Source organism: Triturus cristatus, chromosome 4_1, assembly GCF_964204655.1.
Source record: "Triturus cristatus chromosome 4_1, aTriCri1.1, whole genome shotgun sequence".
Lineage (NCBI taxonomy): Eukaryota > Metazoa > Chordata > Amphibia > Caudata > Salamandridae > Triturus > Triturus cristatus.
The window spans coordinates 83062802-83082445 of NC_140585.1; the positions used below are offsets into that span (position 1 = coordinate 83062802).

The window sequence follows — 19644 nt, forward strand, 5'->3', positions numbered from 1 at the left end:
TACAGGCCCGCCTAACCTGTCCTTGCTGTAACATGCGCAAGATGGACGCTGTCCTGACCAAGTGTTTCCATGTCTTCTGCTTCGAGTGTGTCAAGACGCGCTACGACACCCGCCAGCGGAAATGCCCCAAGTGCAACGCTGCTTTTGGAGCCAACGACTTCCACCGCATCTACATTGGCTGATTATGGTGGTGTAAACACCAATAGATAATTGCCAGGACATCCTTTTCACTCTCTTCAAACCAGCGGAAAACGCTTCAAACTCAGTTTCATAAAAATGTCTGCCTGCCATAGTCCATGGCGCTGCACCTCTGCAAAGCCCCACAACCTAAGGGCAGGGACTCTGCATTGGGGGCCCAGTTTTCTGACTCCTAATATTTTCCTGCACATGCCAATCCTATGGGATTCAAAGCATGGCACTGGAGGAACTGGAATTTCTTTTTTTCGTTTATCTTTGATTTTATAACTTGCCTCCAAGGGAGGTGCCCCAAAATTCAAAGAGCACAAAAACCTGGCATCTGGCCCATACAACATCCAAGACCATTCTGACTGGATTTCTTTTTGTTTACATCTGTGCGATCATCTAATAAATGTATTGTTCCTAACTACCAGAAGCAGAAGGGCAGCTGCTAAATGATGTGGACGTTGGAAGATTGGAAGAGTGACATTAAGTGAGTTGTTTTGTATAACAGTGGCATGCCTGCATCCAACCCCTAGGGTGCTTGAATCCCCAGGGCATGTGAAGGAGGAATCAGAAGAGGGGCACTTAGGCTGTGGGTAAAACCATCTTGGTACATGAGACTAATAATCCAATTCTTGCCGAGCTAGATATTACTCAAGGACTTTTTCTTTGAGAGGGAATGGGTGGTTGGGTCAGTGATGTAATATTCTTTGACTGGATTCAGCCCTTTTTATGAGACCAAGTTAAATACCAGAGGTCTTGCATAATCAGTTCACATTCATGGGCTCTTAGGACAACCGTTTTGGAAAAGCAGGCTGAGCTTACACCCACCAACGTACTATGCTTGCTGGCTTCCTTACTTCAGTCCATTTTCTCCTATGGGTGAAAATTGACACGCGTTGTTCCCTAGCTTGAGTAACTGCAGCTCACCCATGCTTTTCCCATGCACCCTTTTGTTTTTTCTTGGGGCTAAGGTCCACCATCTTCTTTGAAAAATGCACAACAAAGGACCTGCCTCACACGTCAAACTAAATTCCCAATTTTCTAAGCTCGAAGACTGCTAAATGTTATATACTCTCCATGAGGGCTATTTGTACAGTGCGTTACCCTATAGCTATTGTTACTAAAAATAGTGATTTAAACAGTTCTATGGTCTCGAGCTCTACCAATGCTTGTAAACTAAGTGGATTTAATAGAAGGTTCCCCTAGAAACCTATGTGCCTCCCCATGTGTGTGGAGAAGGAAGGAAAGGCGGAAAGGAAGGAAACTAGCAATTTCACATTCCACCCCCAAAGATTGTTATCTATTTCGACGCCACAGAGAAAAAGTGTAGACAAAGTAGAGAAAAATGAGGGCGGCAATACCTCACGGACGTAACCCCCACGAGGTGTAAGCGGACAGGTACTCGTCCGTTACCTCACTTTGTCATCATTGGTTATTGCCGTCCCCGGTGAAGAACACAAAAGTGACACAACAGGTATAGCGTTTGTCTCTAGTACCTATTGTGAGGAAAACTAATAATCTAACTGTGTGTAGGTGCAACAGAAAACAATGGGTGTCGACCCTAAGACTAGGGAGAATGAGTCTGATCAGGACCCAAATATTCCCAATTTAAAACCGGGTAGCCCACACTAGCTAAAGAAACTTTTTATTCAGGCTGTGTGGCTATCCCCTTAAAAAACCAACATGTTTCGTTGCCTGTATGGATTGGCGGCAACTTCTTCAGGGCTAGGGTCGACTAGCCTCTTAGCTTTGTTTATGCTGGCCAATGTATGGTTTGTCAGCACCGTCAGGGTTGCTCACTTACTGCATACCTCACCCCCACAGATTTCAGAGGTCTGCGTTATCTCAGAGGCTTCTGGATAGCTTAGCCGCGACCTGCGGATTCATATATCTCGTCAGGGTTGCGTTACGGGTTCAAATCAGCCTTCATCCCAGCATCTTCTTGGCCCAAATCCATTAACTTCCTTGCTTGCCATATGTCAGCCTCTCACCCTCTTGGCTCCACTGGTTTTGGAAAAAATAACTGACTTTAAAGACAGTCATGGCTTGAATACAGGAACTGATTTGCTATCTAGTTCAGTCAGTGACAAAGAGGGAGAAGTCGGAAGTAGAAACTGAGGCAGCTCATGTCATGAAGCAGCAAGAATGCAGGTGGACAACTGCTAAGGCCCTGACAGGTGGCACCAATATGGGTGTTTAACTCCTTTATAATGGCATCTCATTCTAGAGAATAATATTTGTACCGCAGGAAACACTGATGTGTGCTACTTTGACCCAGGAAGACAACTATGAGGTCAGTGCATTGCAATTTGCCTATCTCATCCGGCTTGTATTCCTCTACAGAAAAGAGAGTGGGAGTTATTTTTTGTTACAGAAAATGCAGTATTATCTATTTAATATATGCTCAGCCTAAGTGTTGTCCTGATTCACAGTGAAGATTACAAAACCCTTTGTCATGACAAATATATTGGCGCCAAACAGCTAACGTATGCTTACTGCCCTGTACATGACCACCCCGTGCAGAGGGAGAAGGGAGGGAGCTGAAGAACTGGTTTTGGAAAATGCCAGTAACATTACACAAGCTTTATCATGTTTTCACTTTAAGTATGTTTCGCCATTGCCCATTCTAGACCAAGAGGAACATTCTGTGATGCAAGTCCACGCAGTGGTGATTGTAGAAAGTATGCCCTGACTTCCATGGAGCTGCTTTACCTTTTACTATCCACCGATACATTTGAAACTGTGTTGCTTTGTACCAGAAATCTGGTTTAGCCAAACAATAACAGTCCCTGATGCAGAAAAGGTTTGTGAGATGGCTATATTTTTATCACGATGGACCACATGCAACAAAATGTCTTGGCCCTTGCCCAATCTAGTGTATGATAATTCAGTTTCTTTTGATCTGAGTATGAAAACAAACAAATGACCTTATCACTGCGCTCTAAAATCTATCTCGGGGTGCACAAGAAGCTGGCAGTACACCTAGACCTTCTTCCGGCCTCACTAATCCGATGTCAGCAGTGGAATATTTGAAGCTACAGTCTGTACCCACAAGTAAAAGTTTACTTCCTACTCTGTTTGGTTCCTCTATATGACACTAACTTTTAGGGCGAGACCTTTTGCTTGGTTTCGAGTTTGATGGGCAGATATTCCATTCAGCATATTTAAAATTTACAGTCAATCGGGGGTTGTTTCTTCACCGGAATATCTGAGTCTTCCATTGTAGGATCCTGTTGTATCACCCAATTTTCTCTATCAGATGTGCTCACATATTTGTACCCTAAATTAGGGGCACATTGTCTTTCCCTTTGTCTCCCATAACCTCTGGGCAGTGTTTCCCAGCATATTAAGGACACTAGTTTTATTTTTCTGGAAGTCTTCCAGCCTCCTCCACTATATTTTCACAGACTTACCTCTGCATACTGGTGTAGTGAATGATGGGTCATGGGGAGTTTGTGCCACCAGGATAACCACCATCTGCCAAATGTGCTGCCCACCGCTAAATTGAGTTTTTAGCATGTTTTCAAATGAAAGTTTGATTCTTGAAGATGGTTATCTGCTGTTAGTGTAATGCAAAATGTGTCTCCTATTCAAGACCTAGTCCAGAATGGATGCTTCAAGATCCACAACTCTTATTCTGTTTGTTTACCATCTACCCAGATTGTAATCTAGTGGTAATTACTTGCTAGTTGGATACTGACCAAAATACCGATATACTCTTTATGACCGCAGCCCAGATGTGAATCGGATGTCATTTTACATATAGATGAGCTGATGAACCTATATATGAACTGGGCCCTTCACCACTCACCTCCTTCCTCTTCTGTAGACCCTTGTTGTTTGTTCCAGCAGTTGTATCTCCTGTTACAAAAAAATACCTTTATTTAAGGAACACACATAGGGCATTGTTTTAAGTTAGTGGTAAGGATTAGAAGGCGGTACGTATGTGCTGGGGATGCCATACATATTCACCACATGAGTCAGTGTGGGTACTGGATATACTACAGTTCATCCTAAGCCCGATAGTTTAAAAACCTGATCATTCCAAATTAACTGCCTTCCCAGGCACTTCTTTATTGGACCTCAATGTGAATTCATTGGGAAGCATGCTGATCATTCAAGTGCAAGGAAACCCTGTGTAGACATCAATGTCCTTTGAGCTGCAGCGCACCCGAGAACGCTAAAAGTAACATGCAGCAGGAGAGAATGTAGGGGAGGCGTTTATGGCTGCTCAGGAGCCATACACAAGGTCCCTGCCTGGGACTTACATTCTGAATTGTCGTGTTCTTGCTTTTCTTACAAATTCCCTGCGCAAACAGTGTTGAGCACTACGAGACTTGAACTTGGATGTAAATACATAATTAACTTTCAACCCAAGGATTTATCCCCATACAAAGAGACCTTGGGATTGCATGGTAATCCCCTTTCACTCCTACCACAGTACCACACTCCTAAAGCGATCTCTTGATAGGCCCAAATAGTAGTATGTACTTGAAGGATAGACACCTCTCTCTCTCACCCCTGCATCTGTTTCCCCCATAGAGGTTGAGCCATTCATCATCTATGTTAAAACTTCTCTGACATCCATAGGAGATGTGCTTTGTGACATGGACTTGAGACCTGCTTGTTGGTCATTGCCCGCAGGAGTTGTATAGAGTGGTGAGACCATTGTTGTTTGTGCATGTGGGTGGATTGGTTACTGCTTGTCGGAGCTGTACTGGGGTGTGCATGTGTGCCTGATTGTGTGGATTCGTCAGTGTTTGTAGTAGTTGTACAAGTTTGTGTGCAGGGACAGAGTAGATGTTTGGGAGACTCTATAGAACTGAGAAAATGCCAAGGTGAAAGGTGGCAACTTTGAAATGTCTTGGCTTACTGAACTCAGTTATGTGACCATTGACCATACATAGACAGTTATATTTTGAGTTTTGTATTTTTTGTACTATGTGACACTGCAGAATAAATACTTGTTTTTGGACAATTTATTCCTCTGTGTTATTGTTCTACCTCTTGTCCCTCGCTCTGTCTCATTTTGATTTCCTTCCACAGGGACAGCACAGACCCTAGTGGCACATGTCGATCACTACCTGGCTTTGCACTGATCTATTATAATTCCAGGAGGTCGTAAGGAAGGAGGTAGGGCGAGACAGTCCTATAGAACTTGTGTACAAGGACAGTATTCAGCAAAATATCGGGGAGCTCTCCCAGATGACGGCTAGAAATTATAGATGAGCAAAGAAAAACAACCACCCAGTATGTAACAAATATATCTGATAGAGACTCTAGCAGCAGATTCCTTACCTTAGAATTATCCCCAGGCGCCAGACTGGATATGGAAAGTTTTTGTGACCTGTACTCCTGCACGCTGGTAGGTGACATTGTTGGCCTCCGCGTGGCATTGGCAGCATCCGTGCCAGAAGTGAAATGCACAGTGCCTATATTGGTGCCACCCCAAAGCACTGACATCAGTTCTTTTCTTTCTGCGCAGATTCAGAGAGACTTACACCCAGTCATTTTTTTTTTTTTTTTTTTTTTAAACTTTTTGTCAAAGTCTTATTTAATTGATATTCTTCTCCTGGTGTGTGGCAGCATGTCATATAGGAAGGCTGGCTTCAAGCCTTGTGGTGTCTGTCACCGGCAGATGTCGGTGACTGACCCACACCTTGTTTACTTCTCGTGTCTCGAGCGTGACTACAATGCAAAGACCTGTGTGGACTGCCATGCCTTATGCATCCCAATGCCTTCAGGGAGCACTCCCTCATGCTCCTTGCCGCTTGACGTTCCACGCCGTGATGGTCTCGATCCTGGTCAAAAGGAAGGTCCCGGAGCCCAAGATCCTCATCGCACTCATAGTAATCCTCGGGTAATCCCACAGAAAGAAGAAGAGTAAGAAGTCGAAGAGGTTTTCGACTTCGCTGAAGTCATAGGATGAGACGAGGGAGCGTCGTCACTCGAGGCCTGGATACGCGGTTGAGCCTGAGCCTGGGCCGGCTCTGTACATCCCCAAGTTTTCAGGAGCCGGAGCTATTCCCACCCAACTGTTATAAGTTCCAAGAGGCCATGCTCCTCACATTTGGGCAGTCCCTTCCTGCAGGTGGCGGGCTCGGGAGGGGCTGCCTTTGGTTCTCCATCAGTGGTTCCGGCTCCAGTTGGACCCCTTCGGACTGGCACCGTTCATACCACCTTGACCTTTCCCAGTACTGGTTCTGATGCTGACCCTCCCAGTGATGCTGGCACCGTCCCCGTTCTCATCCGGACTCTGACATGGAGCTGAAGGAGCGCCACCCGACTCAGGCACCAACGGAAGCCATGCCTTCCAGGCCAGAGACTTAGAGCTGTATACCTATGGGCTGGGGCTCGGGGAGGAGTGCAAGGGGTCGCTGGACCCTGAAGAATACAAGCCCCTAGATCCAAAGATGGACTGGTGTGAGGATTTGGTGGGCACCAGTGGACTGGACACCTCAAGATACTGGCATGGTCTCTACTACCTTGGCTACGGAGGAAGGAGCCTCTTTCGCTATGGTGGTGATAAGGGCAGCTGAAGTCTTGGACCTTAACCTATCCTCAGTGGCAGTCAAGACTAATGTCTTGACAGAGGTGCTTCAGCCAGGATTGATCCCGTCAGAAACACTTCTCCCATTTAATGACACCCTCATGGATTTCCTGTGAACAGGAGGATTGCCCACAGCCCCGCCCCAGGAGACTACAATTTCCTCACTCAACACCCTACCCTGGAGAACTTGGTTGTCCAAGCATTCACCTCCTGTGTAAATCTTGGCACATTCCCTACCACTGAAAAACAGAGAGCGAGGAGAAAAAGGGTTACGTCCTTATCCCCAAATTAAATGATTAGACAACAAAAGGGATGGACCCAGCACAGGAATCCAAACACAAGGCGGCTCAATGCCAAGCGCAATGGAAAAAAACAATATGTTTTGGAAAAGAACCCTCGGCCACCAACCTTTTTGGTGGCATGCTTCATCATTGTGTTCCCAGCTGTGCTGCCGAATGCAATCCAGCTGTGCTACGACGCCTACGTTACAGCGGAGCTGGTGATTTTTTTGTGAGAGGGGTGATTCTTGGTGCAGTTTAATTGTATCTTTAGAATCCTCTATCACGGTTCTATTCCTGAGGCCCTAGGACACAGTTAAGAACATACGTTGCATTTTGTGGGGACTTAATTAGTCTTCTTTATTCACACAAAGTGGTCGACATGTTTCAGCCTAAACAAAGGTACAAAGGCTTTCTTCAGGACCAAGAAAGTGAGGTGCTTCAAAAAATCTGGTGACCACGTGAATTATCAGCACACACACTAAGGTGTGCTGTGAGTGCAGGGGTGTAGCCGTACTTACGGTTCCCACTGTCTGGTGTATGATCTGGAAAAATAAACACAGAACATATAAAAGCATACAAAGCAAATACATCCATATTGGAAATGCTGACTGAGGTGCAGTTACCTAGTTCCTTTTGTGACAAAGCGCTATAATTTACATCCAAGTGCAAGGATTGGGTCGGTCGAGTCGACACCTGGATTCCCAGGAAAGTCAATTCACACATGAGTATGCAAAACACACTATCTACATGCTGAGGATTCGCATGGTAGATTGTGCAGTCAAACGTGCCTCAAAGTGAAAAACGTGAGAGCCCCCTGCCCGCATCTGCGGGGGAGCCTTGGTTGCACACCTATGTAAATGTCCATATTGAGTGGCATGCGAGTGTAGTTATATATGAAAACGCAAAGAGCCTACATCACCGCCATTTACGATGGAGGCTCTCGGGGTCCCGATGGACAGATATTGTTTAATTGGACCTGGTTTCTACCCATATAGTAAAGAATCGGCACACAAAGAAAATCAGGTCTTCCAGAGGCTATGTGATTTGAGCAGCTATTTATGATCCCGGCAGGGTCGGACACCTGTAGTCACACACTGCAGGAAAAAGAAAAATTGAAAATATGGGAGATTTAGAGTGGAATATGGATATTGTTAAAGGCACTGGATGTCCCGATGTAACAACAAAGCTTACTTCATCAAGGCAGTCCGTCTGCTAGTGGTACCTATTCTGGTTCGGCACGGGATCCCTACGGTACTGAGACATGGCGGCGGCTGAATATTAGTAGGGTAAGTGACCCGGAAGACACTGCTGACGTCAGAACGTGCGTGATGTACAGCGTCTTCTGCGTGGTGGCGTCGAAAACGTGACTAGTTCGCCAAAGACTAGACCGTGCATGCACATGGGTTATAAGTTTTTAGAAATCCATGTCGTGTCATACGACGTGACTGGAAAGAAAAGGCTAGACTGTGCACGCCACTTACGTGTTTTAATAGAAATAGAGGAAATCTAGTAAGACTCCTGGCTCATTCGTTGATAGCCCGATATATTAAGACACAGCATATCCTGAATGGGCCCTGCATTAGAAAATATATCGTGTATAAAGACTACCTGTATAACTCCGAAAAAAGACAGGGTGCAACCTCATGGGAATTAGAAAATTACTGTAACCTACTGTGACACTATCAGTAAGAGTTCATCAAATATGGGAGACAAGTGGAAGGGAAGGACAGGGAGATATCCAAGTCCTCACTGTTTGGGTACTCAATGTGAGTGGCCCATAAGAAAACTGCACGGTTGGCTAGAGACTGTTTAATAAATAATCGGAAAATTCCAAAATGGATTCCCAAGTAACCAACCGAGTAGCAGAAAAATGAGAAAATCTGCATTGATTAGGTAATCAATTCGGATGGCCTGTCAGTGATGTATAAAGTTGGCCAGTCTTATATATGTATAAGTATACAACCACGGGGAACATCACATTCAGCTATTGTTAAGTGCGTTCCACTGGATGTTGTCATTCAGGCTGTTTTTTTTGGTTGACAGGCGGTAAACCCATTGTTGCTCCGTTTCTAGGAGGCGGCTCTGTAGGTTGGTGAGTTTTTACCCAACTGCTCGCTAACTACCCAGTGGAGGACGTTGATCGTGTGTCCAGTTTCTAGATAATCATCGGTCATTTTAGTGGTGTTACACCTGCATCTTACTTCGGTGTTCAACGATACGCACTTTGATTTTGAGGCTTGTCATGCCGACATAGCAGAGGCCACACGGGCAGGTGATCAGGTAGATCACATTGCATGAATCGCAATTAGTGTGTTTTACCTGCTGCCATATTTTCCTAGGTTCCAGGTTAAGTGTTTTTTCTGGTTTGGTCAAGTGACGCACACTACAGTTCCCGCATGGGAAGTGTCTGGTAACATTGTGCAAACCCCATGCGTTGAGATCTGTGCGGGTTTGTTGTTCTTGTGTTCTTGGACGTGTTAAAACAAGGCTGTCTTTCAGACTTCGTGCTTTTCTGTAAGAGAACATCGTTTTTCCCCAGTCCGGTTTGCCTGTTCCAAGAATCTTCCAATGTTTTTGAATGATTCTGGACATGTGGTTGGAGATGGTGCTGTAGGTAGTCACGCATGTAAGCGGTATTGATGTAGTTGTTCTTTGTGTCTGTTCCAGCAGGCCATCTCTGTTTTGATTCGGGCCCGTTTTTGGGCGGTCTTGATGATTTTCTCACGGTATCCGTGTTTCCTTAGTTTAAATGAAAGGGATGATGCTTGGTCTTTATAATCAACAATGTTGCTGCAATTCCTTTGCAATCTGAGGTATTGGCCGAAAGGCAGATTTTCTCGTAAAGGCCTCGGATGGAAACTGTCAAACCGGAGAAGTGAGTTTTTTGCTGTGGGTTTGAAGTATGTTTTTGTTCTCAGTTAACCCATATCGATTGTGATGTCTAGGTCCAAGAAAGAAATTGTATTCTTGTCCACACTAGGTGTGAACTTAAGATTCCTATCACGATCATTGATCCAATTCAGGAAAGAGATCAAGGTCTCTTCTAGTCCTTCCCAATTCAAGAAGATATCGTCAATGTATTGTTCATTGAACTTAACCTTCTCCTTAAATGGCATATCTGAGTTGAGGATGTACTTTTTCAAAGACATACAGACCCGCCACACTTGGGGCAAAGGTGCTGCCCATCGAGGTGCTGTAGGTCTGTAGAAAGAGGCCCCCCTCAAACTCAAAATAACTGTCCTTTATTGCCAGTTCCGCACATTTTAGTACAAAGGATCTTGAGGTGTTATGGTTCCATGTAACGGCTTCCAGGGCTGCCTTCAAAACCATGAGTGTTTCGTCTTGGGGGATGCTTGTATATAAGATGTCGAGGCTGACCAGTAGAGACGTTTCTGAATCGAAAGTGAGAGAGTCAAGTTGTCGTATTAGAACTTTGGTGTCTTTCAGATAAGTGGGACTTGCTTGGACTAATGGGCGAAGGAAAAAATCGCAGAAGCGAGAAAGTGGTTCCAATAACGAGCCGATACCCGATTCTATTATTCGGCCGGGGAGGATTCCTGTTTTTATGTATTTTTGGGAGTGTGTAGAAATAGGGAATCCTGGCCTTCCCTGTTGTTAAGAACTCAGCTTCGCGTTTACTGATTTCTCCCCGAGTTTCAGCATCCTCCAGTAGGACTTTGATTTTTCCTTTCAGGTTCCCGGTGGGGTCATGGTCCAAACGTCTGCAGTTCTTCCGATCATTAAGTAGGCCCCTGCATTCAGCTTGATAGTCCTTTTTGTTTTGGAGGACTATTCCACCTCCTTTATTAGCCGATTTGATAATGATGTTGCTGGTATTCTGTAGGGTCTCGAGTGCAGTGAATTCCTCACTACTCGTATTGTTGAAAGTCTTTCCTTCTGTTGTTTTTTCCACTTCATTGAAGACCGCCTGTTCAAACCTAATTAGTTCAACTTGTATCGTGCTGGGAGGTGGGGTGAATGATGATTTTAATCTCAGGTTGGTATCCCCTTTTCCTTCTGATTTATCGCCGAGAGTGTGGTTCTGAAAGAACGCTTTTATTTTGAGCTTTTGAAAGAATTCTGTGAGTTTGCAGTGTAGTTTAAATTTGTCTAACCTTGTGGTAAGTACAAAACCTAGTCACTTGTTCAGTTAATTCTCTTCTGCTACCTTTCGTTCCAGCTAATACCGGGAGAAAGTTAAGCTGTGCTCTAGTCATGTCGAAAGTTGACTACTGCAACAGCCTTTTAATCAATGCCCAAGAAAGAGTCCTGGGCAAACTGCAGCTGGTACAAATCGCAGCTGCTAGGATACTATCGGGCACCCCCAAGTTCAAGCCTATATCCAATGTGGTGCGAAAGCTCCACTGGCTGCCCATAAGAAGTAGAACGAAATTCAAAGATCTTTGCATTGCCTATAAAGCAATACACAACATAGGACCAGAATGTCTAAAGACAGCCTTCCGAGCCTATACACCCAGCAGACCCTTGCGCTCAGCAGATGCCAGTCTGCTGATTGTTCCCAGAACTAGGAAAGCCAACTGGGGTGACAGAAGTTTCATAGTGGCTACATCTAAACTATGGAACTCTCTCCCCCTTCAGATTAAGGCTAGTCCCATGCTGATATCATTCAGAAAACAAATTAAAACTTGGCTTTTTAACCAATAAAGTTTCCCGCCAGCATTTGCGTACTTCCTGCTCTCAGCGCTGAGACGCCCACGGGTGTTGCGCTCCACAAGTTGTTAAAATAAATAAATAAATAGAATGTGGGAGGATAAATTAGTCACTAGACCCTGTGAGAACTGGGTCCTACTTGCTGGTTCCTGGTTTTGCTCCGTGTGCTGGACCCCATGTTCTGTTCCTTCTCCCAATGAACTTGGTTTTGTCTTCTACTTTTGCCGCGTTCCCTTCTGCCTCTCCCTAAAAAAGGGAACCTAGGATTGCTATTCATGAACAGGTGTTGTGTTTGTGCAAAAGGTGGATTCCACCCAAACATCAGATGTGGATTTGGTTGGACAAACGGGACTTAAAAATTCATTCTGCCTCCTGATGGAAATTGTTGCCACGGTTGTGGCCAAATTTCAGATCTTCCTCTCCCTTGCTGTCTGCTCCGGTAACTTCCTCCGCTAGACCCGCTGTTAGTCGATCAGTCATCATCCGAAGTGCCTCCAGACATGTCTGTTCGTCTTGTTGGTTTATAATTCGGATCCGCATAAGGATAAGTTTTCATGTAAGAAAACGTTTTAAAGTCCTTTTGGAATTTATGTATTTTGGATTGTGTGAGGTTTCCCTTGTATTCAGCCATTTCTTTGTTTACCTCGTCCAACTTTTTTTGAAAGATGTTAACATTGTTTTAAAATGGTTCTCAGTGGCTTGGATCTCAATCAATGTTGCTTCTGACAGCCTTTTCGCAGTCTGGATAATCAGCATAATCCAGTACCGGGTGCAATGCCAGGCTATCTGTGGCCAGTTTTTCTGAAGGCCGCATCTTCCATGAAGACGCGGGGTGCATTGGTAACTATAAGTCCCTTTGGGGTAGTATTATTTCTTAGGTACTCAGTGAGTATTATGCCATGCAGGATGGCTCTTGTCCTCTGTCCTAGGACCTCGAATTAAACCGTGATAGAGGATCCTAGAGGTACTTTTAAACTGCACCAAGTTTCCCCCTCTCACAAAAACTCACCCACTCTGCTGTAACGCAGGCGTCACAGCACAGCTGGATTGCATTCGGCAGCCCAGATGGGAACCCAATGATGAAGCATGCCACCAACCATGTTGCTGGGTGAGGGTTCTTTTTCAAAACCCTTTGGTTTTTTCCATTGCGCTTGGTATTGAGCCGCCTTGTGTTTGGATTCCTGTGCTGTGTCCGAGCCTTTTGAAATTCCCTACCACTCCACGAATAGGGAATACAACAGTCTAGACGCCTTAGGAAAGAAAAAATGTTCTTTCACCATCCTGGCATAGCAGTCCATAAAAACTGTTCCTTTTGGGCCGCTACTCCCATTTACTGTGGAATTCGGTTGTGTAGGTGTTGCCCATGGTCTCTGAGAAGACCCAGGCTGTACTTTCCCAAGCTATTGCAGATGCAGTCAAGTTCACGATCTGCTGAGGTCTGGACATGACCAGCTCACTGGGCAGAAGGGTTTCTTCATCGGTGGCCTTACTGTGCCATGCCTAGCTGAGAACAACTTGCTTTTCCAGGGATGTCCAAGCATCACTGTGGGACATGCCCTTTGATGGCTCCCGTCTTTTCGGAGATCAGGCAAATTGAGCACTGGAGCGCTTCAAGGACAGCAGGAATACGGCCTGGTCCTTGAGCCCTTCCATGGCCTCTCGCTAACCATAGTCTGCCTTTCACGGCCATGGGCGAGACTTCTACCCATGTCATTACCTGCCCAGCCATAATGGTGTGCAAGCTTCCCAGCCTCTGCATGACCGAGGACGTGGTACTCACAGACCCCATGGGTCGGTCGGCCAGAGGTCAGGCCAGTGTACCACACTCCCGGCAGCTGTGGCCTCAAAACCCCTTTGGCTTGCCCTCTTACAATCGATACTCAGCAGGAGGCAAGATACTCCATCACCTGCCCCACTGGAGGTCAATAGCATCAGACCCCTGGGTTCTTCAGATTGTCCAAAGGGCCTCCCCTTCGTGACCTCACTCATTCCACCCATGCCATCCGCTTGCGACAGGCTGACTGCATACCATATCTCCCTAATCCACCAGGAAGTGACAGCTCTCTTAGCCATAGAGAGGGTGCCGGCGTCAGAAGTAGGTTGTGGTTGTTATTCCCATAAATTTATGGTGCCCAAGAAAGACAGAGGCCTTCGTCCTATCCTAGACCTGCACCGCCTTAATTGCCTTCTCAAAAAGGGGGAAGTTCAAAATGCTCACGCTCGTTCAAGTCCTATCTACCCTGGCCCTGGAGACTGGGTGGTAGCATTGGGCTAACAGGACGCATACTTCCATATTCATGTACTGCCTGTCCACAGGCAGTTCACCATGAGCTCTTTCAGTTTGCTGTGCTCCCTTTTTGGCCTAACAGGCGCCCCCTAAGGTGTTCATCAAGGTGATGGTGGTGGTTGCAGCTTGTCTGCAGAGATTGGGAGAGCCAGTCTGCCCCTATCTCTGAGTCACTGGTAAAGGCAGTCTCGCCCCAGGCTGTCGTCTCCCACCTCCAGATTATGGCGGATCTTCTGCACTCCCTGAGGTTCACTATCAACGTGTCAATGTCACACCTGACTCCCTCCTAGACGCTCCCTTTCATCAGAGCTGTTCTGGACATGACACAGTTTTGGGCATATCCTCCCGAGTGGCAATTCCAGGATAGTCAGGTTATTATACCGATATTTCCGCCTTTATCTTGGATTTGAGTCAGACTGGCTCTGAGGCTGCAGGGCCTCATGGTTTCCTGCATCCTGCTTGTGACACATTCCCGCCAGCATATGCAGGCTCTGCAGTGGGACCTAAAATTCCAGTGGGCACAGCATCAGTGAATCTCTCCCACATGGCCCAGATCATGGAAGGTACTGCAAAAGATCTGCAGTGGTGGTTAACGAACTGCAATTTGGTCAGAGGCAGACCCTCTCCCTTCCCCAACCCGATCTGACTGTGGTGACATGCATCAATCCTGGGATGGGGCGGCTATCTGGGAGAGGTGGACATCAGAGGCCTCTGGTCTCTGGCAGAATCCGGACTCCACATCAACCTTCGGAGCTCCGGGCAGTCTGGCTGGCATTGAAAGCCTTGCTACCCTCCATCAAGGGATGGCTAGTGCAGGTCATCCTCATTATCAGAGTTAAGAGACCATAAATATAAAGTGCATTCAGAATATTAACAACGCAAGTCCTTAAAAAAAAAAAAAATAAACAAGGAAAAATGGTATACAAAGCAGAGCATAATTCAGAATAACACATCGGGATCGCCTATGCTGTAATGCATATTTAAGGAATGTGACAACTCCAAAACAAACCTTAAGATTTGGCAGGGACTGCAAGTATCGAAGAGCCGGAATTTGTCGGGAGACTGAGGTACCTCTCAGCAGGTGGAACACACACATCCTAGCATAACAATTATAAAACCCACAAAACAAAATAAAATGGGCAAGGGTTTGCAGGAATTGCTCATTGCAGGGACATATCAAGATTTCCTAGGAGTTTAACTGGCTTTAGCTGGTGTTCACAGACAACACCACCTTTATGTGGTACTGTAATAAACAGGGCGGTCTGGGGTCGTGGACCCCTTGTCAAAAGGCCCAGTGTTTCTGGACATGGCTGGAACTTCAGGGCATATCCCCGGCGGTTCTACATCTTGCGGGCTGTCTGAATGCCACGGTGGATGAATTCAGCTGAAGATGCCTAGCGGATCACGAATGGAGTCTCCATCTGGAGGTGGTACAAGGTCTCTTTCAGCAGTGGGGAGAGCCTTGGTTAGATCTCTTTGCCACTGCCGAGAACTCACAATATAAGCAGTTCTGAGCACTACAGTTTCCAAGGCAGCTCTCGCTTGAAGGCGCTTTTCTTCTCCAGTACAGCTCCATCCTCCTGTTCTCCTTTCTGCCAATACCACTCCTGTCCATAGTTCTTAAGTGGATCAGGAACAACCGGGCCCAAGTCATCCTTGTGGCTCCAGACTGGGCTCAGAGGGTTTGATATCTCGAACTGTTGAGCATGGCCATCAGCCCTTCTGTCAGATTGCTCCTTCGGGTCATCATCTGGGGAGGGTTCTCCACCAGACCTTGTCAACGCTCCGCCTCCATGAGTGGAATTTGAGCTGCGCAGGTTGACCACTTTCGGCCTTCCGTCTGAAGTCTACAATATTGTCTTAGCAGCGGGGCGACCCTCCACCAAGACTGCGTATGCCTGTTGTTAGGGTAAGCTTGTGGCATGGTGTGCAGAGAAACAGGTTGACCCTCTTTCTGCTCCCCACTCTATGGGTCTTCTCTTTATCCTTTCTCTTTCCCAGCAGGATTCTGCTTTGGGCACCATGAAGGTCTATCTTTCTGCCATCTCAGCCTTTCTGCAGTTGCCAGATCAGCCATCCCTCTTCAAGCCCTGTTGTGAGTAAGTTGTTGAAAGGTTAAAATACTTTTCCACCTTTGCCTTTCATCATGCCTCAATTGGACTTTAATCTAGTCCTAACGTTTCTGATGTGCGCTCCCTTTGAGCCATTGCACAACTTTCCTCTCAGGCTCCTTACCATCAAGACGACCTTCCTGGTGACAGTTTTATCTGCCCGGAGGGTCAGTAAGCTTCAGGCTTTGACATCCAAGCCTTCATATCTGAACATCTATTCAGACAAGCTGGTTCTACACACTAGAGCTTCCTTTCTGCCAAAAGTTGTCACTGCCTTTCATATAGGCCATTTCATTACCAAGCCTGCTTTTTATGTTCCGCCACATCCCTCCAAGGAAGAGGAGCGACTGCATCGTCTGGAGCCCAAAAGAGTGTTGTCATTCTGCCTTGACCGCACAAAAGAGTTCGGGTGGAAGCCCAACTCTTCATGGGGCATTTCAGGGAGAAGAAGGGAAAAGCCATGCTGAAATGGAAAAAAATCCAGACGGATCATGCTCTGCATTAAGATCTACTACAAATTGGCCAAGAAGCAACCCCCTGAGGATTTGCGTGCTCATTCCACCAGATCTGAGGCTGCGACCACCGCGTTAGCACGCAGAGTTCTGGTCCCGGATATCTGCTAGCGAGCAACCTGGGCTTCTCTGCACATGCTCACGAAGCATTACTGCCTGGACATCTAGTCTGTCGGGCTGGACACTTTGTTCATTCGGTCCTGCGGGACTTTCTAGTGTGAAACAGATTTACAGACACATCTCCGGGGAGGTATTGCTTGGGTATCTATTCTAAGGTAAGGAATCTGCGGCTAGAAGTTTCTACCAGATTAACAAGTTACTTACCTTCAGTAATGCCTTATCTGGTGGAGACTCTATTCTGAGTGCTCCTGACTGGGCAAGAAGGTATGATATGCAGAGCACCTGCACTCTCCTTGTGTACTCTACTTCAGTGATCTCTCGCAGTAGATCTCCTCCCACAGTCGGAGGGGCATGTTCTGCACTCCAACTGACAAAGCCTCCACCTTCATGTCTGTAGAATGACTGGGGGTGCCTGAGCTTCTTTTGCCTGCTGCCTGAAATGGTTTGTGATCCTGTCAGCTTGTCATCCCTCCACAAAATGTGTTTACGCCGAATGGTGGAACCGTTCTGTTGCCTGGTATGCAAATGAGAATGTAGACCCGCCTGAAGGCACACGTGTCAGATGTGTTACATTTCTCTCTTTATCTGGCCCAGTAGGGTTGTGCTAGAGATGTCATTACAGCCTTTTCTGCATTCATTTGTCTTCCTGATCATCCATCTTGGGATAAAATCTCCGATTGTTGTAAGATTTTGAAGGTGCTTACCTACAAGATTCCTCCTTCATCATTTGTTACTCCCCTTATTTGATTCTGAGATTATAGATGTGGGTAGGGTCCTGTGTGAACCTCTACTCAGTTCATATATTTAACCCTCACACCTGTGCTTGGTGGCCATCCCTTCAGCGCGATGTGTTGGCGAGGTACAACCAATGTGTTTTCGTCCACCAATCACGTGCGTCTACCTGGACAAAAGGGTCCTGAGTGCTAATGCAAATTTCCTGCTCAAGATGGTGACCCGTTTTGATATGGGGCAGTCTATTACTCTTTCCACCTTTTTTCCTCCACCCCTCCCACCAAAGAGCAGAAGAGATCATCACATTGGCAGGACCCTCGTAGTGCGGTCAGTTTTTACATCGACAGGACTAGGTCCAGCTCTGTGAGATGTAGGCAGCAAGAACGTCCGGACGGTCCAGATTTTTATCGCATTCGATCATCCTCTGCATTGAAATCTGTTACACCCTGGCTAAGAAGGAAGAACTTATTCCACTAGAGGGAAGGCTTCAACCTTAGCACTTGCCAGGGGAGTTCCTGTGGCAGAGGTGTGTTGAACAGCAACAGGGACTTCACTTCACACTTTAGCGAAGCACTATTGCTTAGTTTCAGAAGTGAGAAGGGATAGCTGTTTCACTGACTCCATGCTGCAGGATATCCTAGTCTGAATGTTCCATCCTGGAAGAAGGAAGTGCTATGGTATCTATTAAAAAGGAAAGAAATCTCTAGGTAAAAGTATCCATCAGAAGAAAAAGTTACTTACCTCTGGTAATGATTTGCATGTGGTTACTCTTGCCTACCTGCAGATTCGTCACTGATCCCACCCACTTCCCCGTTCCGAGGGCTGAAAATTAATAAGGTTCCAACTTATCGATCTGATGAGAGCCTCTAAGGACTTGGAATAAAAATGGATTTGAAACTTGACGTCAGGATACCGGGGTGGCATTAAATGGCTAAAGTAGTGTCACCTCCACTGCATCCAGCACCAAGTTAGAGTCAGCACCACCTACCATGCAGGAAAGCTTTTGTAACATTTTGGCGCCTTGTCTGATGCTTGGGGTTATTCAGAAGGTGAGGGATCTGCATGGGCAATATTTCTTTAGCGTGAAGGTATGCTTAGGTGTCCTATTCGAGTTTGCAGCTTTCAGGCCTCCCTATCAAAGCCAGTGGAAGGTCTAACAAGTGCGTACAGATCATGAGCATCAGTCTTTCTCCAACACTGGAATCTTAATAGATCTACATGCTTGCTTCATCCACCGTCATCAGGCTGAAGGATCATCACTAGCAAACGTTGAAGCAGTGATAACATACGCTCATTAAAAGCAGTTTTAACTATCATTTTACATAGCCTCGGTACAGCCTATCCTCCTCTTTGTGTGGCCAGTGAGAAGGAGGGACTCTGCACTGCCCTTGACCGTCCCCCCCACCACACCCACCTTTATCCACAAAGGCTTCCAATAGTTTTGATTTTTTTACTGAACGTTGTCAAGTAAAAGTGATTCCTCTAGAGCTCTACCCAAAGATTTTCTACTTCAGATAAAATAGTAGAACATTGGAATGTTGAGAGCTCCATTGAAGAGAATAGAGTAGCTCTGGGCTTATAATGGCTGGTATAAGCCTGGAGCTCCAACATTCCAATGTTTATCTGCAAGTTTCTCCCTTTTTAATTTGAAAAATGTCCATGCTTAGTGGGTGGAATGTTGTAATAACCCTATATCCCTTCTGCTTTGGCCTACACCGGTTGTTAAAGGCCCTCTACCTCGTAATAAGCCCTCACCTGTGGCTTGGACCTATAACTCCGGTTCAGGGCCTTTAACAACTGCTATAGCCCTCGGCAGCGGGCTATAATGCTATATTATTTTCTTGCTTTTCCAGCGGGCTCGGGTTGCTTCTATCATATACTTCACCCTCACTTCTTCCCTCTTTCTGGCAGACAGAGTCCAGGGAGAAGTTGGCAGTTTCAGTCTTCACAAAGATAGACTCATTCCACGCATATTTAAAGTCAATCTTGAAGACCTGCATAAATTGCGGGACAAAGATGATTTTTTTGATTACGATCTTAATGGTCAGTCAATTTATATTGCCTCTCTCCTGATCATGTTACTCAGAATTGTAACGGTTTACTCTGCAAAAACCTTCTGCGATATGGAAGGAGTTCAGCATTAGATGTTCAAGCTGCCTCTACAGGCCGGTATCTGTTTATGGTGCTCTTCCACTGC

The 19644-nt window shown here is 46.0% G+C and overlaps 1 protein-coding gene across 3 annotated transcripts in view; it reads left to right on the forward strand.

Annotated features, from left to right (window-relative positions):
* Positions 1 to 5165, forward strand: part of RNF20 (ring finger protein 20) — a 217566-nt gene extending 212401 nt beyond the window's left edge. For all 3 annotated transcript variants that reach the window (XM_085651686.1, XM_085651687.1, XM_085651685.1), the window contains exon 20: positions 6 to 5165. In XM_085651686.1, coding sequence (XP_085507812.1) covers positions 6 to 182 — 177 coding nt within the window. In that variant the 3' untranslated portion in view covers positions 183 to 5165. The remainder of the gene's footprint in view (positions 1 to 5) is intronic.
* The last annotated feature ends 14479 nt before the right edge of the window (positions 5166 to 19644 follow it).